This window comes from Saccostrea echinata, unplaced genomic scaffold, assembly GCF_033153115.1.
Source record: "Saccostrea echinata isolate AGI-Se365-2 ecotype Australia unplaced genomic scaffold, CSIRO_AGI_Sech_v1 ptg000009l, whole genome shotgun sequence".
Classification (NCBI taxonomy): Eukaryota; Metazoa; Mollusca; class Bivalvia; order Ostreida; family Ostreidae; genus Saccostrea; species Saccostrea echinata.
The window spans coordinates 31,551,305-31,578,758 of NW_026889758.1; the positions used below are offsets into that span (position 1 = coordinate 31,551,305).

Sequence of the window (27,454 nt, forward strand, 5' to 3'; positions counted from 1 at the left end):
TTACTTCAATAATGGTTTATTATAACAACTAATAAACAAAGCAATAGACATGTAACAGAATGGGCAAATTTTTTTGCTATAATTTTTTAAATTCTGTCTTGGAGTTGGCACCAAATGCGTCTTGGAATTGGCACCAAATTATCTAAATGTTTAGAATTTGAATAATTTGAAGAGGTATAAAGCACGCCTTTAATAGTGGCCCCTCCCCCTGCCACGCCCACTTCCTGGCCGACCTCTACCTCGACCTCCTCCACCACCTGTAATAAAGTGTAGGTCTTTATTTAAACAATAACATAGGTAATAAGAGATTACAGAGCTCACCTCAACAATTGTTGTCTTTAAGGTGAAGTCCCACACTAAACTAATAATCTAGTAATGTGCATCCCTAGATGGAACATTTAAGCAATTTTGGTCTGATACAGCTTGCAGTTACTTGGGAATGGACTTTTCTAAAAACTTTAAACTAGTCGCTCATTCAGAAAATGTAAGTCAAATCCAGCATCTGAAGCAAGTTTGAGAGTGTTCGTCCCTTGATGCATCATCCATGGAAGTTTGGTTCAGATAGGCCTTATAGTTTCTTTGCAATGGACCTATTCCCAAAAACTTTAACCTGGTCACTCATCCAGAAAATGTAGGTCAGATCCAGCATCTGAAGCAAGTCCAGTAGTGTGCATCCTCAGATGTATCATGCATGCAAGATAAGTCAACATAGGACTTACATTTACTTGGAAATGAGATCTGCTCCAAAAACACTAACCTGGTCACTCATCTGGAAAATGCAGGTCAGATCCAACATCTGAAGCAAGTCCAGCAGTGTGTATCCTTAGATGTATCATCCATGCAAGTTTGGTCAATATATGGCTTATAGTGTCTTGGAAATGAAACTTCAACCTGGTCACTCATCCGGAAATTGTAGGTCAGAATCAGCATCCGTAGCAAGTCCAGTAGTGTGCATCCTTAGATGTATCATCCATGCAAGTTTGGTTCATATAGGACTTGGCTCTAAATTCGCTCTTGAGTACATCTTGACCTATGATTTTAACAAGAGGAATATAAAATAAATTATTTAAAAAATTGAAATAAGAAATGTATTGAAAAGTATAATGCAAATATATAAAAAAGATAAAATTAGCAGATTTTTTCATCAACTTACTTTTTTTTCTTGAAATGAATTTGATAATTCCACTAGAATTACGCATGTGTAGGGGGACATTTTCAACCATGTCAAAATAAAAGTCAAATATACGGCGATAATACCTTGTACACAGAATATCTTTATTCACTACTGTTTAGGAAGGATAAAATTAACATACAAAAGTATTTTAATGCACATTATGTCTGAAATAAAGGAAAAATTGGAATTTATTTCTTCTCATATTTTGAACGTAACGTCTGTCAGACTCAATACACCGGGTACATTGTTATAAAATGGGCCATTGTTTATGCAAACTATTTTATCTTTCTTGTCTACTGATAGAAAATTTACCTGTTTATCAAATAAGTGATCGCAGATTCAACAGAAAAGCACGTGTGCTTAGAAATTAACAAATCTGTGGGATGCTTCCGGTGTCTGTCATGGCAAGTGGGCGTTACGTTCTATTTTAAGAATGGAGCTTGGAGATGCTTCTTCTTATACATTTGACTTAAAGGTTATGAATATTAAAATTTTCTCCAGTGTTCTATGCAAATGTGTTTACATTTCGATAAGAAGAGCAACAGAGAGGGCCCGAGAAGCCGCGAACGTTTGTCTGTCAAGTGTTACGTTACACGAAGTATGTTACGTTCATGAAAATATAACTTGTCTTTATCCTAGATTTTAACACATATCATCAAATATTGTCAGCTAGTAGGTGTATTTTGGATTTTTTTTTTTAAATATGAACTTGCACGCTCTTCATCACTACATAGACACTTAAAATTTGACATTTCTTACATAACGTACCGATTGACAGACATTGCCTGAATACTATCGTAATGGTGACGGACAAAACGAATGTCTGTTCATGTTACGTGAATCAAACGGGTGCATTCAGATTTATACGTTCAGTGAATTAAACCAAAAAAGTATTTTTATTTAAGAATATTAGTGTATCATAAGGCAAAATTTGTCTTTAAAACTTAAACAATACAATTTTGTAGTTGTTTTCTTGCAGTTTTTAAAACGAGTCTGTCAGGGTTACGTGCATCCGTACATGTTACGATATAGGTTTGATCTATATGAAATAATTTATATTTTTTAAATTTCATTAGTATTTTCATAAAAAATGATGTCTTGTGTATTATAAATTCCTAGAATAAAAGATAAGCTTTGAATGATAAATTTTATTGGCTCGTTTCAAACAGGTATTGCTCAAGAAATATCGTAACATGACAGACATGGTGGAAATTTTGTATGTTACAAAGCGTATAGCAGAGATTTATTTTTTAAAAATTCAAATTTAAAATCTATAAGGAATCAAAATTTGAATAATGTCCATTTCTTATGGCAACATTATCTTTTTGATAAAATAATGAAAGTTTATGGTTTATTTGGCTGGCTAAGTAAAGGAGTCTGTCAGTGTTACGATCATCAGTTTGTGCATCAAAAGTAGCTTCAAAATCTTTTTTCTTATATGTAAGAGTGAAAAAAAAATTTGCATTGTTTAAGAAATTGTTTAATTTTATTTTTTACGGATTATTTGTACTGCTATGCATCAGAAATGTAATTTAATCATGTCACGTTTTATCATACGTCTGTCATGTTACGATATATGTCTGTCATTTGTTACGTGACAAATATTTTAAACATTAATAAAATATTTATTTTTGACTTGATTATCTATTCAAACATTTTTTTGTCCTATTTAGAGTCAAAACTTCAAATACACATAAAGAAATCTAAGAAAAAAACGTGTCTTCAGAATTTTTTATTTGTCCTCCCAGATGTACTCAAGAGCGAATTTAGAGCCACTTACACTTACTTGGAAATGAGATCTGCTTCAAAAACTTTATCCTGGTCACTAATCTGAAAAATGTAGGTCAGATCCAGCATCCAAAGCAAGTCCAGTAGAGTGCATCCTTTGATGTATCCCCACGCAAGTTTGGTCAATATAGGGCTTATAATTACTTGGAAATGAGATCTGCTTCAAAAACTTTATCCTGGTCACTAATCTGAAAAATGTAGGTCAGATCCAGCATCCAAAGCAAGTCCAGTAGAGCGCATCCTTTGATGTATCCCCACGCAAGTTTGGTCAATATAGGGCTTATAATTACTTGGAAATGAGATCTGCTCCAAAAACTTTATCCTAGTCACTCATCCTGAAATTGTAGGTCAGATTCAGCATCTGTAGCAAGTCCAGTAGAGTGCATTACTACAGTAGTGTATGGATGATTGTTGATGAGACTGTGACAAAAGATCACTTTGATATTCTTTCACACTGTGATAAAATATCACTTTTATTTAATAAAATTTCAGTATTTCCCTGTTGAAAATGTAATAAAAAGTATTCTTCTTCTAAAATGTTTTACACCTACCATTTGCAGACCACCAGGAATCTTCTATATGCATATAAATTTATTGATATAGTAACTCAACATTAATCTGTCCGTTTATGTAGGTAGATGTTTAGCTTTTTCTTATAGCAAATGAAAAATTAAAAAAAATGAACACTCACAATGTTCTAAGTATTTACATGTATATCCCTATTTCCTTGGAGTGTGAGTTTGCTGAGAATTAGACTGATAAATGAAACCTATGTCAGTCTCATTTCTGCTAACGGTTTTTTTCATAAAGAAAACACAACATTGTACACATTAATAGCAGAATTAAAATCTTTCTGTAAGTAAAACTTATTTGAGAAACAAGTTAAGAACCCTCTATACACTGCACACTAAAGAGTTCTGATTTTGTGATACATGTATTTTTAATAAATCAGAGCAATCTGCCCTTTGATCTAAAATGGAATAATTGAAATCTACATTGAATACTCAATTTGTAGTCAATTCAAGCATTCTTAACATTTTGAAAGGCCAAGATAAATCAACTGAACACTTTATTTGGATGTATTTTCCCCACTTAAATTAACAACAGTGATATCTGTTCATCAATACTCCATTGTCTTTGAACATTTTTCCTGGGGGTAAATGCCATGTACCCTACGCTGGAAATTACATATAAAAAAAAAATATTTACACTTTATAATATAATTTTCTCAATGTCCAAAAAACATTTTACTTAAGTGTATAGAGTGTCTTTAAACCAAACTCTTTCATAAGATTTTTTTGTAGTGCTCGTCTCGCCCTACATGTATTTTACTGGATAAAGTGCAAGTTTAGACATTTGCTTAAAATTTATTGGTCGATTTGGAGAGATGAGCCTCCAAATTGAAGAAGTTGTATCCGTTTTATGTTGATTGAACGTGTGTTGACGACTGACAGACACACCAATATTTAGGATATAAATTAATGCTTTAGATTCCAGATACAGGTGCTGAAGTGGGTGGGGGTATTTTTTTCCAAGACGAGAGCTTTTGTCCCTCGTAGAGTTTATGTATATAGGTGTGGTACGTTTTTTTTAAAAACATTGTATTTCTTGTCTGAAAGTTCAGAATCTTTATTGTAAGAACTTTTGAAGTGTATTTAAAGTACATTAAAAATTTTATTAATTTATTTTAGATTTAACAATCCAGAAGACAAGCCCCCTATGTACACAACAATACAAGGAACCCTTTTGTGTACATTACAATACCAATTGAAGGAGCCTATATGCCATTCCTATAAACAATAACTCCTAAATCAGCAATTTGTTGAATGTTTTTTCACACTTGAGTTATCCGTCCTTAATGTGAAACTTGAAAAATTAGTTGAAAGGCCCATATATTACATGCCCTAATTTTTTTAATTTCTTACCTTGGTATCCCCCATTTTGATATCCACCTTGATTGCCACCACCTTGGTACCCTCCTCCCTGGTACCCTCCTTGATAACCCCCATCCTGGTAATGATCCCTCCCTCTGCCTCCTCCCCCTCCATATCCTCCCCCTCCCTGATTCCAGTTCCCTCCATAGCTCTGTTGTTGTTTATCCCCCCAGCCACCCTGGACTTTCCCACCTCTGTCATGTTGTCTACCTCCGCCTCGACCACCTCTGCCAGCTAATGGAAGGAAAATTGTATTACAAGTCAATTGTTTAGGAAAACAATGTTAATCAATAAAAAATAACTGTGAAATCACAAATTTTCGTTATTTTTGCAGTATGGCCAGACCAACAAAGTCTCACCCTCTACCAAATGTAAAATAACTCAACACTTCTTCATGCATGAAATCAATCGCCACGAACCAACATTTTTTCCTTCAAACCACGAAAATTTTACCCCATGAAAATATGTGATTGTACAGTATATTCTGTGTGTCATAACAATGATATCGCATCAATAATCAAAATTTAGAAATATTCCAAAATATACAATGAACTTCAAATTGATTTCCTATTGTCTTAAGTATCAAAGTACAAAATAGTATAAAACAAGCTTAAAATTTTCTACAAAATCAAGCCATCTACTAACACTGTGGTCTTTGACCTTGGGGTTGATCCACTCGCTTCATGAAGGATGGCATTTCTGGAGGGGGTGGTTCCTGCTCCCACACTCTCCCTCCCCTGTCTGGTACCTGTTAATAAGAGGTTTATATATCTTAATGGTCACTTAAGTATCTTGAGTTTCTCAACATACCATATGACCAACTTAGCTTTATCTACCTGAATTTCAATTTTTTTTTTTTGGTAAAGAACACATTTTGCAGTTTGATTGTCTTCATGAGTAAAGAATTTTTACTGATGTTATTCATTTTCAATATTTGACTAATTTAGCTTTAGCCTAATATCTGAAATTAGGGAATCTGAATTGGTTGAGAATTAAATGCTTATTATAATCATGCACACAGTTTGCCTGCTAGATGTTCAGAAGTGGAGATTTCAGCAAGATGTGTTTGTGAAACACTGATGCCCCCGTATGGTAGCTTATGGCGAAGGTTAAAGTTTCTTCAAATGCAACTCAAAATCCAGGCCAAAAGATAAGAAATGTTGATACCCAAAGAAAGGTCTTGTCTCGAGGAATACACCTGTGAAATTTGAAAGACCTAGATACAACTGTTCAAAAGTTATGGCGAAGGTTAAAGTTTTTTAAATAAAAGTCAAACGTCAAGGTCAAAGTGGTTGGTGTCCAAAGGAAGATCTTGTCACAAGGATTACATTTGTGAAGTATGAAAGCCCTAGCACCAACCATTTAAAAGTAATGGCCAAGTTTAAAGTTTTTCAAAAGTAGGTCAAACTCCTAGGTCAAGGTCAAAGAGTCAAAGTGGTTGGTACCCAAAGGAAGGTCTTGTCACAAGGATTACATATGTGAAGTATGAAAGCCCTAGCATCAACCATTCAAAAGTTATGGCCAAGGTTAAAGTTTTTCAAAAGTAGGTCAAACTCCTAGGTCAAGGTCATAAGGTCAAAGTGGTGGTTGATATCCAAAGGAAGGTCTTGTCGCAAGGATTACATATGTGAAGTATGAAAGCCCTAGCTCAAACCATTCAAAAGTTATGGCCAAGGTTAAAGTTTTTCAAAAGTAGGTCAAACTCCTAGGTCAAGGTCAAAGGGTCAAAGTGGTTGATATCCAGAGGAAGGTCTTGTCACAAGGAATACACATGTGAAGTTTGAAACCCTAAGCACCAACTGTTCAAAAGTTATGGCCAAGGTTAAAGTTTTTCAAAAGTAGGTCAAACTCCAAGGTCAAGGTCAAAAGGTCAAAGTTGTTGGTATCCAAAGGAAGGCCTTGTCACAAAGAATACACATGTGAAGTTTGAAACCCCAAGCACCAACTGTTCAGAAGTTATGGCCAAGGTTAGAGTCTCATAAAATTTTGCAAAAGTAGGTCAAACTCCAAGGTCAAGGTCAAAAGGTCAAATATGATGGTACCCAAAGAAAGGTCTTGTCACAAGGAATACACATGTGAAATATGAAAGTCATAGCTCCAACCAATCAAAAGTTATGGGCAAGGTTAAAGTTGACAACAGACAGACAGACAAACAGACAAACGGACAAACAGACAAACGGACAAACAGATAAACAGACAAACAGATAAACAGACAAACAGACAGACAGGACAAAAACAATATACCCCCGGGATCTTTCGATCCGGGGGCATAAAAAGATATGGTGCATTTTAATATGTTGTAACGGGTGAGGAGAAAAATGTGACGGACCAGACCAGGATTCAAACCCGGGCCCCCTGATTCTCAAGTCAGGTGCTCTACCACCTGAGCTATCTGGCCACCGGCAACCGAGCCCATCTGACCGCCACATTCATACCTCCTTAAAGGTCTTTGGCCCCCGAAGACACCAACCCAGGCTCTTCCCTGGCAGGTCTTTCACCTGTCACTTCCAGGGCATGGCATTGCATCAAATGTCATGGGAGAGGAGAAAAATCCAACATACCAGATCAGGATTCAAACCCGTGCCCCTGAATCTCCAGTCAGGTGCTCTACCAACTGAGCTATCTGGCCACCGGCCATCGGACCCGTCAGACCACTACAATTTAACAACCTGGCCTGACTGGAACCTGAACAGACTCAGGGGTCATAAATTTGAAATTATGGTAGATGGTTATTTTTAAAATATCTCATTATTTAGAAAAGGTTATTATTGAATACAGGTAGCACAAGGGTTCTTGTTCAACATCACCACCATCACCAAAGTCTAAAATGCTGACCTCAAGCCATCACACATTGAGGACTGGTTTCCTCAAGTGGTGGATACTATGTACAAATATGAGTGTTTCAAAAGCAAATTGCTACATATCTATATAAATTATTTGTTGTTTCTACCCCTTGAAAAGGGGCACCAACAAGTCAAAGGGTCAAACTGGCAATAGAAAAAATACTCAATATCTTGAGAACCCTAAGCTTGAGACATCAAACTTTGTACACTGGTGCCCCCTGAAGAGTAAATGACCCCTATTGATTTTGAGGTGTAAGAGTTAAAGGTCAAGGGTCAAACGAAATAGAAATATATTGACAATTCAATATATTGAGAGCCCTTTGTTTGAGAGACATCACACTTGGTATACTGGTTCTTTTTAAGGAGTAAATGACCACTATTGATTTTAAGATCACAATTTTAATACTGAGTAATCAAAGGGTCATCTATACATAAGAAGTTAATGACTGCTCAGTATCTCAAGAACCCTTTGCTTGACAGGCATGAAACTTAGTACAAATGTTCCCCCTATATAGATGACCACTGTAGTTTTTGAGCTCATAAGGTCAGAGATCAAGGTCAAACTACATGTATTCTGAAACATATTAAAATATTGTCTGTTCAGTATCTTAAATAACCTTTGCTTGACAGGCATCAAATATGGTAAATTGGTTTCCCTGAAGGTTAAGATGATTTTTAGGTAACAGGGTCAAAGGTAATGGACACAAGTTCAGTATCTTGAGAACCCTTTGCTTGACAGACATCAAACTTTGTGCACTGGTTCTACATAAGGAGTAGATGACCCCTATTGCTTATGGTCACAAGGTCAAGGTCAAACTGAACATTAAAAAGATACTGACCACTCAATATCTTGAGAACACATTGCTAGACAAACTTTGTAAACTAGTTTCCCCTAAGAGGTAATTGACCAGTGTAGATTTTGAGCTGACAGTCAAGGGTCAAGGGTCACACTACTCTAGACATAGGAAGATATTGTCTGCTCCATACTTTGAGAATGATTTGTTTGGCAGACATCAAACTTGGTGTATTGGTTTTCCTTAAGGAGTGTGCCCCTATTGATTTTGTAGGTCAAACAACATAGATACTACTGGTAAACATAGGGAGATATTGATTGATTACGATATATGCAGAATTTTTAGCAAGGATTCAATTTTGGCATTATTAGCGAGGGTTTTGAGATCGGTAAAATTGAATACCACTAACAATTTAACATGTATCGGTTATTATAGATTTCTTTCTTGACATTATAAAATCACTAAAATTACTTCTCGCTAAAAATATATACCAATATTTTGGGCTAAATTTGGGTCTCACTAAAAATTCAACTTATACAGTAATAAGAACCCTCTGCTTGACAGACATCAACCTTGGTACACTAGATGTCCAGTTGATTTTGCAGTAACAAGGTCAAGGATCATTACACACATTATAAATTTAAAGTTGTTCCCTTTTTAATATTGCCACATGAGAGGCATATATGTTCTCAAATATATCTTGTTTGCCATGTTTTCTTACAACAATTTTTCACAAAAGATTTCAATTTTTCTTTTCTAACATTCTTTCATTATTAAATTGATATTTCATTTTATGTTTATAGATTGTAAAGCAAATAAATATTATTTAGAATATTTTTTTCCTGATAATTCACTGTAAAAACTAACATACCCATAATATGTTTCCAGGAAACATCAAATTTTAAAAATATACTCATTTTTCTCCACAAAAAATTATCTGTGATTACACAGGAGAATAGAAGATGTACACTATCTTCTAATACATTGCATATCTCACATATTGGTGACATATCTTTGTTCCATAGGAGTCCAAGATTTAAGAAGAAAGTTTTGAATACTCTTAGAATATTGAGAGTTTTCAACCAATGCTAAGGTCCAATGTTGGTGGGGACCATGAAATGCACAATTTTTGTGGCCCTTCATCCATGAAAGCTATACATGAAATTTGATTGAATTGCTTCAGAGAGATAACGAAGAGGAGGTGGAAGCCTTGTCCTGGAACCCTCAAGGAAAATGCAACAGGGGTAGGCCAAGAAACAACTGGTGGAGACCTGGAGGCAGACACCAAAAGAATTGGATAAACTTGGTAAGAACTGGAAAACATTGCTCAGGATAGAGGGGCCTGGAGAAATCTTGCAGGCAGCCTATGTCCCAGAAGGGATAGTAGACATAAGTAATTTCAGAGAAGGCTGAAAATGTTCAAAGTTTATGAATGACACACAGTGAAATGAATAACTATAGGTCAGCTTGTTGACTCCAGTGACAAAATAAAATCGATGATAAAAAATATCATATTTTGTATTTAAAAGCTTTTTTTACTAAAACAAAATGATTTACCTTAGGAATTTTCACTTTGTTTATTGCACACTTCATTCTGGCCTCACCACTACTTGTCTTTTGTAAATAGGTTAAATCTAAAAACATTGAATACTTGTATTTAAATAAAAGAATTGTTATTATACTGCAAATACATGTAGAGAAGATTAAATCTAGTGATTTAACCAACCTTCCCTTGCAGCTAAGATATCTGCCACAGTTATATCACATGACGCCTTTAGTTGCTTTCTGATGGGGTGGAATACAGCAGCTATCTCATTTTCTTTTTTCTAGACATCAAAATATACACATTTTTTTTAACTCTTCTAAAGAAGTATTACAGAATTTGTCTCTGGCCTGTCAGAAAAGGATAAATAAAGAGAAAAAAGAAACTGATGTTTAACTTGTGTATCAACATCACAAGTTGATGATCAACACCCCCTTCCCCCCCCCCCCCCCCCCCCAAATGTATTGTTATCTGAAGTGTAAAAGATTTGCATGACTACTTTTCCCATATTGATTTTACAGTGTCTTGAAGAAAACTTGTCAAATTCATCATCAGCAGTCCCTCATACCTTGTGAAACATCCCAACCCCCATCCTTCAACTGAAACATTTTTTTTCTAAGTAAACATTACCTTTGCCGCCTCTGACCACATGAAGGACTGTATAGTGACGTCCAAACGTTTGAGGATCATTTCACGCCTTGTGGTGTACTCTCTGACCAGGCTGTCATTGATTTTCATAATCTGCTCCCACTGTTTGTCTGACAGACGAGCCTTTAACAGAGGCTTACTAATTACCCCGGGGTTCTTAGACATTAGTTCATTCACCTGTTAAATAATTAACAAATAAATGGTAAAACTTATACATCTGAAATAAATCTACTCTTTGATTTACTTAATCTTATTCAAAGTCAAGGATTTTTTTTTGTTTAATTCTTTTGAAGATTTTTTTATGCATAAATTGAATATATTTAAGTCCAAAAAATATGAATCAAGATTGAAACAAACTGATGTTTTTAAAAATGAATTTCATAAATTTCAAAATTCAGATTTGGTTAATACATAAGAACAATATGTTTTATTTCACATAATAAATAGATTGAGTGTTAATTAACCTTTGTTTCCACTTTACTGAAGAGCTGGAAAGCTGTGATGTTTGCTGGAGGCTTTGGGAATCCTAGAGCTATCAACATGATCTTCAGATGCTTTGCAATGTCCGACTCACTCTGCATTAATAAAAAGACAAAATTGTTTTTGTCCTCTAGCAATATAAAAAAACCCAATTATTTGCAAAAAAAGGGAATTATATTTCTCTAGGATGCCAACCACTAACAAAACGTTGAAGAATACTTGCTATCCTGAGAATCAATCAATATTAACTTACTGCTTCAGGTTCAGTTTCTGATGTTGCCGACTTTAACTCTTGGGGTTTTCTTACTGCCAGGATATGAGCTGTCTCTAGCTCTGAAGTCAAGTAGTCTGTAGCAATTAAACAAAATGAAATTCATGAAAGAACTCTCATTAATAGAAGCAAATGTCTATAGAGGCAAGTCTTATTTATTCTTTTGTCTCCACCTTTGTTTTTTTGAAAGTGTGATCATTTCCTTGCATAAAACCAACACTGGCAAAATTTAAAACTGCCGCCAAATTTTCAGTAAGAAATATACACATCATTAAGCATAAAATTACAAGCAAACAAATTAAATTATATTAAAATAGAGACCCCCACCCTTGTGCATCTACCAAAAATGTAAATATCAATAATCAAACTGATATTACATTTTAAAGCCAAAAAAGAAATCCTTACACTAGCTGTTCTGATTTACATTTATCAATATTCAATATTCTTAAGTTCAGAAATTATATTTTTCATCTGATTGCTTGCTTGAAATATTTTTTAAAAAAAGAAAAGACATTATCTTGTGTATCTGGCCTACCTAACAATTGCAGGGCACTATCCTTATTGTTCAGCCTTTGTGTGACAGGTCCTCCTTCATACAGGTGTTTATATGGACAATCTACAGTCAGAAATCCTCAGATAAATGTTTTGTTTTACAAAAACACCATGATAATGTATGTAGCTTAACCAGCAAAACAAAATTCTGGTTGGCTTGTAAGCCCTACATAGAAACTGCTGGGTAGGGCTGAAAAAAATTGAGTTTTAAGAATTTCCAATAAAAAAAGTCATTATTATTCTTAAATATTGGAACTTAGGCTGGCAGTTTTACCAAGGAGTTTGATACAATGGCTTACAAATTATGTTACTATTATTACTTCAATATAATTATAAGACTACATCTTCCAAACTTTTGTAAAACATTCTGACCATGCATTTTTGATGATTCTAAAGTGCTTGATACAATCCTCCCATAGATAATGCACCACTCTTCTTCTCCATAATTATATAATCTACAGGTACATGTATATACATGAAACCTCTTCCCTAAACATACAAGTAATAACATTACAAAGACTTACTTAATTCCCTTAGAAAACCACTGAGTTCCATTACAAAATTGGCAACATCATCAGGGGCTGTAATAACAGAAAATCAAAATAATTTTTTGTAATCAATGTACAACAGTGATATGTGCCTGAATGGAATCTCACACAACTATTTTGGACTTGTGTCATGTGCACATATTCAATGAAACAAGTTAAAAATAAGTAAAACTCTCAAATTTTTTACAACACCCCCCCCCCCCTCCACACACACAAAATTAGCCTGGTATCTCCTTTTTCACAAAATGAAACTTGAGAAAATTATCTAATTCTAAATAAAAATACATTGACACCACATATTCACTTTAATGAATTATCATTTCAATTACAGGAAAGAAAAATTATACCAATACTGAAAAATTATATTAATGACATTAGTTACACGTAAGGGTATATTAAACAGCTGATCTTACAGTGAGTTGCATGGATGCTTTCCTCCAAACCATAGAAGCTCTTTAGTCTGTCTGTTAGCCATGATACCAGCTGAGTGAACTCTGTAGATGCAGGGCCCTGATTTACAGCTTCAGATAAAGCAGATGGATCTAGAAGGGGTCCAGTGTACCTACAATGCAAAAACTCAAATATGTAGAACAAACTGCCTGGACCCAGGAGTAATATCTAGCACAGCAAGCAGTGTAGAGCACAGAGTTGAAGGACACAAAAAAATAATTTCATCTACTGTTAAAGAAATAAAGTTCCCATTTTTGTGAATGTTGCAGGATAACCTCCAATGTTGAAAAATGTTTTGAAATATAAAATCCTAGGCGTTACCCTTTTAGAGGCTATTATATTTCATATAACATTTTGAGATTGAGGAGGTTATCCTGCATCATTCATGACTTTCCCTAAAATTGGTAATATTTAAGCAGGCTATAAATAATAAATGTCCATTTTTAAAAAAAAATTGATAAATTTGCAAGTCACAAAATAACCTGTTAAATGTTGTGAGACATGCACAGAATTTTTTTTAACATAACGTTACATGTATTAAAAATTTTTATGGTGTAGGGAGAGTCGAGTCCTTTCCAGATCTAAGTATTTTGTTTAATGTATTTATTTACTAGTATATATTTTTTCTACTTATAATTTTTCTTATGTATATCAACCCTGAATGTTTCAAAATATTGGGGGGAGAAACATATCATCAAACTGCGAGATACACATATTACGTTCAATCTAGGATCAAGCAATGTGAATCAATGAATAGCGACGGAAAAGCAACGGGCGATAACTCTAATATTTGCTAAACTATTGTTGCCAAATAAAATAATTGATCGGGTGGGCGTGTGTTACGGACTGATACAATAAGATGACGATATGTACAATCACAAAAGTTTTTTGGAAACCTTCGTGAGGTATTACTGCAAGTGTATATGGGTAAAAATAAATAAATCACATCATTTTAGCGGTAAAAAAATAATAATGAAATATTCGTTTCAAGAGAAAAAATTGAATTTCAGAATATACACCTTAAAAACCTGATTTTTATAAAATAAAAACGTGTTTTCTATGAGAATTTAATCTAAAAATAATTCTAAATCCTTGTACTTAACACCAAATCACGTTCAATCACATGGACTATTTTTGCCTGACAGGGTTATTTGCCCTTTGCTTTGTATTAAACGTGTGACGGGTGTGTAGGATTTTAGTAAATTGCGAAGGGCCAGAGGTCATAAAATCATGTAAATATCTTGTTTAAATAATTTAGTTTGTTTTGATTTTGTAGTTTGTTTTGAATTTGTAAGGTGAAAGTGTAATGATGCACGACAACGAGACCAATATGAGTGTCATATTCAACGTGACATGTCTGTGTCTGGTTTTCCAAAGTAAAAATGATTGTTTCAAAAATTAGAGAAAGTTTATTCTAAATACATCAATTAACACAAAGAAATGATAATTTACATCATTGCACCCCCACCCCCAAGCCAACTCGCCAATCAGCTGATTACTAGATCAATTTGTTTTACGTCATTAAAAAAAAAAAACTTTCAACAATACCTGTCCTCAAATTAAATTTAGAAAATGACAAGAGAAACAAGAAGAACTTTGTACATCATGATCACATGTTACTGAGAGAAACTATGGTACGTGTAATGTACGAGTGAATTGAGAAAGAATAATTATTGTTGAAAATGAACATGATGAATAATCCAAAATATAAATTTATGGGTGACCATGAACATAATGAATATTACAAAATATAAATTTATGGGTGACAGTAAACATATCCTCATTTTTTGCCTCATGCAATATTCTTTGAAAATTATGATGTATAGCCAGTTAAGCTTTTTTGTTACTTTCTAATACTAAAATAAAATGTGTGCGAGTTTGATGTGCATGTGGAAAATGTGGATGTTACACTTGTTATTCTTTAACTTATATTTTACTTGCTGAGGCTTTCAGATTTGATTACACAATTTCTGATCATAATATTAAGTTTAATAACTTTAAGCCTATTCTTTTTCATTATCAAAGTTATCATCATCCTTGAAAATAATCTTTTTTCACCCTAGTAAGAATTTTTTCATACATTTTTATTGTATATATTGTAGTTCGTTCTTTTTGCCAAGGGGGGGGGGGGGTATAAAAATTTTTATTTTTTAGCCAATTCTGATCAAAGAACTCTAGCTGGAGAAATATCATGTTTTTAAATACATGTATTGATATTTCTCATAGTGTTTTTTCCCCCTATTTTATTTATTAAGAATGAAAAGACATTGTTTACCACAGCAGAGACAGTTCAGACTTTACAATTCTGCTGACCCTATCATATTTATTTTTCAAATGATGATATACAATGGGAAAAAAATCTTAATGCATATTTTTTCGTTTATATAATTGTCATAAAGTACTTTGCATTAAATAAAGACTTACAACTCAGTAGATTTTGTCTATTTGATTTTTTAAAAAATGGCAACACTTTTTGTTTCAAGATTTAAAAAATGAAAACACAAAAATTATTATAACTTTTTCATTTTTCAACCAATTTCAAAAAATAAAACCGTTTTGGAAATAGTTTTGAAGCCTCTTAAAAATAAAATGTTGCTTTTTAAATTGAGAAGTGCTTTTAAAAATCATGTTCCATAGCTACAATGAATGTTCTATACTGACAGACTCTGAACAGAGTCTGTCAGTATAGAACATTCACATTGCTGAACTTGCATAGACGTGCCCTTTGGTGTCAGTAGAGTATGACAACCCCCCTCCTTTTGCCAATACATGTGCTCATCATGCTGTAAATTTACACACCCTACATCTTCCAGAGTGTCAAGAATATCATTTTCCATGCTTATTCCTCTTGCACAACCGGCAGAGGAAGTAAGCTTTGCGCAAGTGCAAATTATTTCAGCGAATCAGGACGGAGATCCTATTTTCTGCAGAATAGAAAAACATGGCATCGCTCAAAGAAATCGTGATAATGTACCAGAGTTTGAAAAGAGAATGGGACAAGAAGCCACCGAACTTAGATAGATGCGGAGAATTTCTGACAAAATTGAAGGTATTATTTTCATTTAGATTATATTTCATGAATTTACGAGGAGTACTTGCTTAAAATTACTGCATCCAAAAAAGCTTACTCATTGTTATTGTGGCTCGAATTTTCTCTTATATATAATTGTTTGTTGTGTACAAGAAGTTAGAACATTTACATACTACAGTTTACTTAATTAATACTTTATAATTTTTCTTTGTGTATATCTCTTTTAAAGAATTTATAATTCAAATTTTTTGAATCGAAAAAATAATTAAATGTTACTTAGTTTACTGAGAAGCTTGAACAATTTTTGAAGATTTTTTTTGGTGAGGTATGTATGGATATTTAAATTACAAACACTACAACAGTTTTGTAACAATGATACTTTTAGATCGCACTAACGGGAGTCACATTTTTGCCAACAAATGAGAGTTCCCCATCAAAACAAGAACTTCTGGTGGCAAGTATGTAAATTCTTTAATCTAGAAATATATTATAGATGACTTACATACATTCACAAAATTATTTCACTTTGCGTGGTCAATATAGGGTCAACTGGTGTAAGGTACTGTTTTCCCTCTTTAATGTTACCAACTTAAAGAGGGCAGTATCTGATAAAGCTAAAAAATATAATAATCTTGTTTCCTGCTACCAGCATGAGGAACGATTTTATCGGTCCCCAGAAAAACGTGCTAAAATATAGTGTCACCATAGGCGACTTCAATATATATGAGATCATGTGAGCGATTGAAAAAAATAAAAAATATGAGGTTTTAAGCCTTTTTGACCCCAAAATCGAATTCTACGGTTTTAAAGTTTAGTTTTTAACCTCGTTTTCTGAAAAAAAAGTAATAAATGATGTTTATTCAGCAGGGTTCGACACTAACATTTTTAGGCTATAGTCCGGCCGGACTAGTGCTTCTTTACTTTTACTAGTCCGCACGCGATTTTATGAGTCCGTCAAAAAAAACTAAATTAATAGAATGAACATTGCAATGTACTTTTTGTACTTTTTCTGAAATAAACAAAGCAAAGATCCGTTAAAATCTTGCGATCAGGAACTGTATTAAAGATTTTATGGCCAAATTGTCATCAATATTGAATTAAATGGTTGTAAAATGTAGGCGGGAATAGGGAGTTACCGTGCATAGTTCTTTGTCAAAAGACATTTAAAGATTTAAACTGTCTACAGGTAAGTTACAAAGGATAAAGTGAGAAAAATAGGTGTTACTTCTACAAAATAACTCTTACAAATATGAAATTTGTCTATTATCTGGTTGGACATAGCTCACTAAATGGTGGTTTATCCCCCATTTGGTATTCAGTCACTTATATCAAAGTCAGTTTTTACTGATCATGTAGGAGATAGAAAAATCAATCTGTTCATTTTTCTCTGATTCTGTGGAGTGTCGCATTTTAACTGGTGTGGAATAAAATACAGATTTTACTCAGTCCTATGGGAGGAAAAAATCAGTATTTCATTAGGGAATTTTTTGTGCTACACTTTCAGAAATTTTACAAAATTTGTCATCTACATAAATGAGTGCAACATTTCCATTCTTTTTTAAAAACTTTTTTTATTCCCAAAGTTATTAACCCAACTTCAGTCATGTTTCACACTTTTTATTTTGATTGTCTGGGCTACTGATCAGACAATTTAAACCAATAAAAATGTTGATCTTTCTAAAAGCTGGTCAAAAGTTTAATTCAAGAACAGAGGAACCTTAGATGAGTGTCAGACTGTCAATTTTCTATTAGGAAATTAAAGGAAATAATATTTTCTTTGATGTCATTTAACTTTGTAATTAAAGGCTTTATTTTCTTTCCAATGGGATATACAATGAGATCATAATGTTTTTGTTGTTGTAAAATGATCTTCTTGGAATAAAATCAAGAATAATTGCAACAGTCACTTTGTGATTCTTTTAATGAAAATCTCTTACCAAATATTTTAGATTCATCAATAATTATATGCATACAGAACCATTAAGGTTGCATGGAATTTGCAGTGAGTGAGTGAACAGAATGGTGTCTCATTTCAGTTGCTTTTCTAAATAGAATATTGCAACAAAAGAAAAAGCAGATCTGTCTTCTCTCTGTTTACCCAAGATTTTTACAATTTTACACAGTTTACACATTTAGAACTGCATATGTAGTACTAGTAGTTTTGAAAACATTTTTGACATCTTCTTGTTTTAATTGTCATCATGTCAATGTTGATATTAAGACATGTAAGTACAACAAGGAATAAATTTGTTTATTGTGAATTTACTCATATTTTCTGCATAATTTACAAAATCTTGTGCTTAAAAGTCAAATCTTAAGGATATTAATAGAAAAATATGGAAAACATCATTTTGGGTAGGTGGGTCTGGAAAAAAATTTGTATATATTTTTGCTAGCTAAAATGCACTTTTTATCATGTATACAAATGCTGTATTGTATAAATTGTAAATTTTATTTCTTTACATGCTTTTCTCTTGAAGGAGATATTCTGGAGATTGGTGCACAGTGGGCAATTGCAAAACGAGACATCCCAGTTTTTGAGCGATACATGGCCCAGTTAAAGTCTTACTACATGGACTACAAGTACGATATTAGAAGCTTTTGGATAAAATAACCTCTGAAATTTGTTAATGCTATAGAAACATGAATAAAATAAGAAATATGTTACAATTTGAAGAATCTACACACAAAAAAACAAATTAATGAAATCCTGCATAATATAAATTTTATTCATCTCATCTCATCATGATGCATAAAAGTATGTATGCTATATTTAGCTCACCTGAGCTTTTCTGATCACATTTTGTCCATTGTCCATCTGTCTAGCTATTCGTCTGTCCTTCTGTCTATAAACTTTTCATATTTTCAACTTCTTCTCTAGAACCACTGGGCCAATTTCAACCAAATTTGTCACAAAGCATCATTGGAGAAAGGGGATTTAAGTTTTTTCAAATGAAGGGCCCCACCCTATTCAAAGGGGAGATGATTAAGAATTCATGAAAACTTAGTGGCATCATTTAAAAATCTTCTTCTCAAGAACGACTTGGCCAAAAAATTTGAAACTTATGTAAAACCTTCATTATTTATATAACATAGATTTAAATTTGTTCAAATTATGACCATCAGAGGTAGGGTTGGGCCACAGTGGGTGGTCAAAGATTTACATAGGAATAAATAGAGAAAATCTTGTCAAGAACAGCAAAGCCATGATTAGTCATATTGATATGGAAGAATCTTCATGTAATGTAGATTTAAGTTTCTTCAATTCATGACCCCTGGCGGTTGGGTGGCAACAATTTGGGGTCAAAGTTTTACATAAGAAAATATGTAGGAAAATCTTTTAAAAATCTTGTCAAGAACAGCAAAGCCATGATAAGTCATGTGGATATTGAAGCACCTTCAGGTAGTGTAGATTCAAATTTATTCTAATCATGACCCCCAGGGGGTGGGTGGGGCCACAATGAGGGATCAAAGTTTTAAATAGGAATATATAGTGTAAAAATTTTCTTGTCAAAAAGAGCAAAGCCATGATTAGTCATATTGATAATGAAACATCCTCAGGTAATGTAGATTCATGTTTCATCAAATTATGACCCCTGGGGGTAGGGTGGGCCACAATTTGGGATCAAAGTTTTACAAAGGAATATATAGTTTAAAAATCTTTTGATCAAGAACAGTTAAGCCATGATTAGTCATATTGACATGGAAGCATACTCAGGTAGTGTAGCTTCTAGTTTGTTGAAATCTTGACCTTGCTAGTATGATGGGGTGACAATGGGGGGTCAAAGTTTTACATAGGAACATATGGGGGAAAAAATCTTTAAAAACCTTCATCTGAAGTACAACAGATCCATGATTAGTCATATTGATATGGAAGTATATTCAGGTTGTGTAGATTCAAGTTTGTTAAAATCATGACCCCAAAGGGTAGAGTTTTGTCACATCTTTCAAAATCTTCTCAAGAAAAGCAAAGCCATGATCAGGGTTCTCCACATTTGAAAATTTAACCATGGAGGAAGCTGCGCGAATGCGCAATGCGACCAAAAACACGAATGCATGTTAGACTTCCTAACCTTCATTAATCAATTGGTTAATTCACAAAACTTAACCACTGCAGCACAAAAAGTTGAAATAACCAATAATTTTTTAAGCTAAAAAATTAAAAATAAAAAGGATTATGTATCTTAATTACTCTACAAATGTACCAAAATTGGTCCAAAACTGTAGGAACACTTTGAAGGAATTTCAAAATAATGTTTTGATAGAGTAACCATGGCAACAGTTTTCAAAAACTGATATACAGAATTGATGTTGCCTGTTATATAAAAAGTTTTATTTAAATATGACAAAAACTGATGAATTGGTAGTACTTTAAAAAAAAGTTAACAGACACACAAACAAATGAAAGCTGACATCCTACTAATGCCTAAGCTTTTTTTAACTGCATGATCTATGAAAACTTACTGGTGGCATACATGGTAAAAGTAACTTAGTATAACCAGGGGCATTAATTTGCATTAATGGAATTTTGCTTTCTCTATTCTGTCTTTCTCTAAACGTTATTTTTTCTACATATTGCATTTTCGCTGAGTTTTCCTCCATGTGCCCGTGCTAAGAATAGTGCCATGCGAAGTTTCATAAAAACAGGAGGTAACTCTAAAACTAAGACGACGATTGGCACTTACGTAAATTTTATCAGAAAGATAATAAAGTTAATACTTGAAAACAAAGCATGAGGAATTGATTAAATACAAAGAATAGGAAATTTTGAAAGGGCTCATTTTTTTCTGGGCATACCTACTGCTCGTTATGATCTTTTATCAAATAGTGAACACGTTGGAATTTCCCGAAATTACATGTTTGTATACTACAGGATAATTAATTCTCAAGATATTGATCTTCAGCTGATTCACCCTCCATTGTCACGCTTCCCAGCATAGTCGCCGATCAGCGACCGTGTTTGTTTGCACAGTCCGCTTTCCCTCGAGGCATGCCAGATGCATGGCAGTCGTAGTATAAACACAATTAACTACTCAAGTCATTAAAAAGTAGGTGTAAATACTAAAATGCAATAAAAATTTAACCATGGCGGCCGCCCATTTTAACCATGGCGCAGCTCGTTTAACCATGGTGCACATAAATTTAACCATGGCGGGACGCCATGGTAAAACCCCTTGTGGAGAACCCTGCATGATTAGTCATATGAAAATGGGAGTATCCTCAGATAGTGTAGATTCAAGTTTGTTCAAATCATGACACCTGGGAGTAGGTTGGGGCCCCAAAGGGGATCAAAGTAATACATAGGAATATATAATAGAAAAAAATCTGCTGATGAAGAATTGCAGGGCCTTATTGACTCAGATAAGCCTTGTGGCCCATGGGCCTCTTGTTAAATTAGGTTGTTCACAAATGAGGTAAGTTATTTAAATTGTAATTAATATGTAAACACACATCTTTATTAATTACAGTGTATTTTCTATCTGCTGTATAGAAAAATTGTTCATAATCAAGTAGTAAACAATGTTCACAATATAACTTGGACATAGGAAGGAGGAAAAAACTGTTTCCAGCAAACTCATTTAATGCTTTAAAATTACACAGCAATATTCTCATTCCCTATATCACAACATGTGGAAATTTCTATTTTAAAACAATGAGTTCACTGCCATTTATTATAAAGCGAATCAAAGTCTTAACTTCTTTATGGTTTATTTTTCTCCACAGAGACAACCTCCCTGAATCTACTTATAAATACCAGTTACTGGGCCTGAATCTCCTCTGTCTATTGGCACAGAACAGATTGGCAGAGTTTCACACTGTAAGTATGAAGCACATGGCACCATCAACTGTATGCAGACTATATCCATGTAAATATATGATAAGGTTGTTAGGATGCCATGAATTGCTAAAAAGTTGGCCTGCACTCATGGCCATTGACTGGCATTGAGCAGTAAGGGATCTTTTTTTTTTGCCAGCATCAATAATGCAACACTGGACATTGGTTTATATGGTCTCATCTGAAGGACAAGTCTCCTTCAGTGGAATTTGAACCCACGATATAGTGTTCGACTCCTCATTATACTTTAGAACGTGGAGAGACCTTCACTCTAAGTATTGGTATTTCAATTTAAGCTACAGCTGTGTCAAGAAGCTTATCACAGTGTTGTATAAAAAGTATTTACTAGGTCTCCTCCCACATTTTAATGGTAGTATAAAATTTAATAGACCTTGTTATAAGGATAATCATAAAGATATTCAGAGTTTGAAATTATCATCTCTATCTCAGGACTCTTCAGGGACTCAAAGGGGTGTTGTTTTGTTAAAAAGTAGAGCAATAGTCTCTTTTTTTTTTTAGGAAACTGGTTGTAGGAGCATAAGTGGTAAATACTGTGGCTAGTAAATTGGTTATTGTATATAAGAATTGCAATCTCTAGTACTGAATAAGGTTTTTTACTGGATAAGTATTCAAATTGCACTTGTTTTTAGTTGTGTCTCTCTCTTGGAAATAATTTTCATAATTCTATAATAGATTGGTTACATTTGTGATATCTAGTTTTACATGTATGCAATTTTATTTTATTGATATTAATGCAAAGCATTGTGTAAACATTGTATAATAAAAAAAAAAAAACCAACATCTGATTAGGTAAGCTGAAAACAAATTCACTTTACTGAACTACTGCAATAGCAGAGAAGCATTTATTAATGTTAAGTATATGTCAGATTTGTCAGTGAGTCTGGAATCACAGATTTTGGTTTATATTTCAGGAACTAGAACTTTTACCAGTTAAAGAATTACAAAATAACATTTACATAAAACATCCTGTTTCCATGGAGCAATACTTGATGGAAGGCAGTTACAACAAGGTATAGTGTAAATCTTATTTTATTGCAAAGTGGTAAAATATTGAAGATACAATATTTTAATATTTTAGGGATGTATGTACTAAATACTTGTCTATTTATTTACAGGTTTTTCTTGCAAAAGGAAATGTTCCAGCAGAAAATTATAACTTTTTTATTGATATTCTATTAGATACAATAAGGTAGGTATAGGGATAACAAGAATTATATTCCTCAAAAACTTCTACATGAGAAAAAAAACTCTTGCTCTGGCCTTGAAGTCGACAAATCAATTAACAATAGTTACTTTCATTCATGTGTTGACTTTATATATCCCAGTAAACTCAAAATTAAAGACACTAAGAGTCTGCCACATATGTTTCATATTTGGATGTTTTACTGACTATAGATGATAATGGTCAACTAATAACTAAACTGCATAACAGGACTACTTCAGATTTTCCATCATCAACTTCCCTTATTTATGTTGTAATATTGCAACATCACCAGCATATAGTGTTTATGTCTCCCAACTGATTCAGTATACAAAACTATGCTCTGAGTACAATCAATTTTAAAACCGAGACAACTATTGACAAATAAGTTGATGTTACAAGGATTTCAACAATCCACTTAAAGAATGTTTGTAAATGAAATGTATCGTTAGCTCTCTTCAAAGCTCAGTTTCAAAGAAACTATCCAAGATATTTTTATCAAACTTCATATGCTGATAGATATTGATGAGAGCTATGCAACTGCATCAACATTTTTTGACCTTGACCTTTCCTTTGACCTTGACCTCACTTTTCTTAAATTAATGTTTAGCTCAGTTTTAAAGATACCATTCAAGATAGAGTAATCAAACTTCATATGTTGATACATACTGATGTAAGCTATTCAACTGCATCAACATTTTTTGACCTTGACCTTTCCTTTCACCTTGACCTCACTTTTCTTAAATTAGTATTTAGTCCAGTTTTAAAGATACAATTCAAGATGGTGTAATCAAACTTCATATGTTGATAAATACTGATGTAAGCTATTCAACTGCATCAACATTTTTGACCTTGACCTTTTCTTTTGACCTTGACCTCACTTTTTAGGTCACCTGAGTTTACTCAGGTGACCTATTGCTATCTGTTTTCGTCCGTCGGCGTGCGTCGTCCGTCGTGCGTTAACATTTGAACATTTTCAGCTTCTTCTTTGGAACCACTGAACCAATTTCAACCAAATTTGGCATATAGCATCTATGGGTGCAGAGAAGTAAAAATTGTGAAATTCATGATCCCTACCCCCCTGGGGCCTGAGGGGTGGGGCTAAAACTATCAAAATTAATACAATCTTTAAAAATCTTCTTCTTTACTCCTGGACATCAAGCAGTCAAACTGTTGGCATGATTGTAATAGGCATTGAGTCCTCTACCAAAATTGTGAAAATCATGGCCCCAGGGTCAGGGGTTCTGGTGCTAAGGTGGGGCTATATAGATCATATAGTGAAAGTGCATTATTTCTTTGAAAATCTTCTTCTCTGCTCCTGGGTATTAAATAAACTTACTAAGTACATAGTTATGAAGAGCAAGAGAGCCTCTTCCAAAATTTTGAATTTCATGGCCCCAGGGTCAGGGGTTCTGGTGTTAGGGCGGGGCTCTACTGATTATATAGTGAAAATGCATTAATTCTTTGAAAATCTTCTTCTCTGCTCCTGGGTATTAAATAAAGTAACTAAGTACATAGTTATGATGAGCAAGAGTGCCTCTTCCAAAATTGTGAATTTCATGGCCCCAGGATCAGCGGTTCTGGTGTTAGGGCGGGGCTCTACTGATTATATAGTGAAAATGCATTAATTCTTTGAAAATCTTCTTCTCTGCTCCTGGGTATTAAATAAAGTAACTAAGTACATAGTTATGATGAGCAAGAGTGCCTCTTCCAAAATTGTGAATTTCATGGCCCCAGGATCAGGGGTTCTGGTGTTAGGGCAGGGCTCTGTTGGATATTTAGTGAAAATGCATTATTTCTTTAAAAATCATCTTCTTTGCTCCTGGGTATCTAGCAAACAAACTGAATGCACAGTTATGATGAGAAAGGATGCCTCTTCCAAAATTGTGAATTTCATGGCCCCTGGGTCAGGGGTTCTGGTGTTAGGGCGGGGCTCTAATGATTACGTTGTAAAAAATGCAATAATTCTTTGAAAATCTTCTCCTGGGTATTAAGCTGATGAATAAAGAGTATAGTTATGATATGTAAGGGTGCCTCTTCCAAAATTGTGAATTTTATGTCCCCTGGGTCAAGGTTCTGGTGTTAGGGCAGGGCTCTGGTGTTAGGGCAGGGCTCATGGCAGAGTTGATACATGATACTCAGGTGACCTATAAGGCCCGTGGGCCTCTTGTCTTAAATTAGTGTTTAGCTCAGTTTTAAAGATACCATTCAAGATAGTGTAATCAAACTTCATATGTTGATACATACTGATGTAAGATATTCAACTGCATCAACATTTTTTGACCTTGACCTTTCTTTTGACCTTGACCTCACCTTTCCTAAATTACTGTTTAGCTCAGTTTTAATGAAACCATTTAAGATATTTTTAACAAACTTCATATGCTGATACATACTGATGAGAGCTATTCAACTGCATCAATATTTTTTACCTTGACCTTTACTTTGACCTTGACCTCACTTTTCTTAAATAAGTTTTTAGATCAGTTTTAAAGATACCAATCAAGATAGTGTTATCAAACTTCATATGCTGATACATACTGATGAGAGCTATTCAACTGCATCAACATTTTTTGACCTTGACCTTTCCTTTGACCTTGACTTCACTTTTCTTAAATTAGTGTCAAACTTCATATGCTGATACATACTGATGTAAGCTATTCAACTGCATCAATATTTTTTTACCTTGACCTTTCCTTTGACCTTGACCTCACTTTTCTCAATTTGTGTTAAAATGTTGCATTACTAATATACCCTCGGCGGGGCATTCATGTCCTATGGACATATTTCTAGTTTCTTCTTTTTTGATTTTATTGAATGACAGGTCAACATCTAGCTTTCCCCATTTAATTCTTACCATTTTGCAGTTTGTGACAGGAGATAATTTAATTACATCACTTGACTATTATTGTATTAACAACTTATTAAGTCTTTATTCAATGCCACCACTATAAACACAAAAAGCACTTTGAAGGTTGGATACTTGTTTCTTTTTTTTCCCAGAAATGAGATTGCGAGTTGTATAGAGAAGGCTTATGAAAAGATAGCACTTAATGAAGCAGCTAGAATGCTGTTTTTTGAAAATGCAAAACCTATGAAAGACTACGCTGTTCAGGTAACCCTTTAATGTGTCTTGGGATTAACATTACATTCTCAATCTTTTTATTGGAAGATAGTGCATATTTATTGACTAAATATGATTATCATAATGCTTTATCATCAGTTAAAAGAGGGAAAATATCGATTAACATTGAGAATTAAAGTGTTCTTTCTCAGTTGACAATTGCGAGTTTTTTGTTTGTTTATATAATCAAGTTAAATACAATTGTGTATATGATTTTAGAGAGGATGGACCCTGCCTCCAGATGGGTTCTTCCATTTTCAGCACGAGAAGAAAGATACTGATGAAGTGATTCCAGCCAAGCAGTTAGCCGAACAGACCATAGAGTATGCCAGAGAACTAGAAATGATTGTGTAGTATTCCGACATCTTTAATATTGATTTCATGGACATTAATAGCTGCAGATATGATTCTTTTTCAATGACTGTGATAAGAATGCGAAAGAATCAATTCTCTTGCAAATGTACTTGTAAAATGATACATAAATGATACATGTACATTTGTAACTTGATGTTTATTTTATTGTCGTGACAATGGGGTTTTTCTGACTAGGGAAGGCAGTACAGTAATACACGTAATGTTGCAAGGAGGAAAGTTAAAATGGAATTTGCTTTTTTCAGTGACTTTATAAGAGTTGAGAATGACTTTTTTCTAGTGAAAGATCATTTATACCAGGTGTATTCTAAAAATTCATTAGTAATGCAGTAAAGGGGAAAAAAAGAGAATTTGTGTAGTATCTAATTAACATTGAACACTGAAGTTTCTGCAGTGTACCAATCTGACTACAGTCACATAGAGTACACATAGTACAGTGTAGGGACAGTCAAGATAAAGAGCACAATAAAGTCTGATGTAAAACAGATTGTATAATGTATATGCAAAGACTATGTCAGCAGGTGCAGAACTACATGTATATTAACAAGATGCCCGAGGGCCTTAACGGTCACCTGAGTATAATACAACACTGTAAAGGATCCATAGAAGTATAACAAAATTAACTGATAATTGAAGCTATTTTGCCCAAGAATTTCAAAAATTTGTTAAAATTACCCTTACTTATTGTAACAAATGAGACCCGAGTGATCTCCTTGGGATCGTACTTGGTTTTCCCAAGTCTTATAGGGCTGATAATGAATGCAAAATATTCAAATACAACGGACACTTGCCTAGTGTGTAAGGTTAACAATATACTGTAGATTCCTAAATATTCGCGAGGAATTAA

The 27,454-nt window shown here is 33.8% G+C and overlaps 4 protein-coding genes and 1 non-coding gene across 5 annotated transcripts in view; 2 read left to right on the forward strand and 3 right to left on the reverse strand.

Moving 5' to 3' along the window:
- The window catches only part of LOC133182209 (poly [ADP-ribose] polymerase 1-like), a 550,802-nt gene extending 539,178 nt beyond the window's left edge, over positions 1-11,624 (forward strand). The window contains exon 35 of the mRNA XM_061316963.1: positions 11,614-11,624. Within this exon, the coding sequence (XP_061172947.1) occupies position 11,614 (1 nt within the window). The 3' untranslated portion in view covers positions 11,615-11,624. The remainder of the gene's footprint in view (positions 1-11,613) is intronic.
- Positions 1-15,948, reverse strand: LOC133182213 (protein FAM98A-like). The gene is made up of 12 exons (XM_061316969.1): positions 15,825-15,948; positions 12,989-13,137; positions 12,552-12,608; positions 12,011-12,091; positions 11,458-11,552; positions 11,189-11,299; positions 10,707-10,901; positions 10,260-10,359; positions 10,091-10,167; positions 5,542-5,644; positions 4,888-5,130; positions 1-257 (listed from the first exon to the last, which is right to left on the reverse strand). Exons 1-12 carry the CDS (start codon positions 15,860-15,862, stop codon positions 190-192), a joined length of 1,317 nt encoding a protein of 438 aa, XP_061172953.1. The 5' UTR covers positions 15,863-15,948; the 3' UTR covers positions 1-189.
- Positions 1-27,454, reverse strand: part of LOC133182217 (COMM domain-containing protein 10-like) — a 249,974-nt gene that overhangs the window by 202,678 nt on the left and 19,842 nt on the right. The gene's annotated exons all lie outside the window — the stretch shown is intronic.
- Positions 7,222-7,294, reverse strand: Trnas-uga (transfer RNA serine (anticodon UGA)). The gene has a single exon. It is a non-coding gene; the product is annotated as a tRNA-Ser (tRNA).
- Positions 15,941-26,738, forward strand: LOC133182215 (26S proteasome non-ATPase regulatory subunit 8-like). Its single transcript, XM_061316971.1, has 8 exons — positions 15,941-16,074; positions 16,442-16,514; positions 18,537-18,639; positions 21,781-21,874; positions 22,825-22,923; positions 23,029-23,102; positions 26,115-26,226; positions 26,455-26,738. The coding sequence occupies exons 1-8, from the start codon at positions 15,967-15,969 to the stop codon at positions 26,587-26,589; spliced, it is 798 nt and encodes a 265-aa protein (XP_061172955.1). The 5' UTR covers positions 15,941-15,966; the 3' UTR covers positions 26,590-26,738.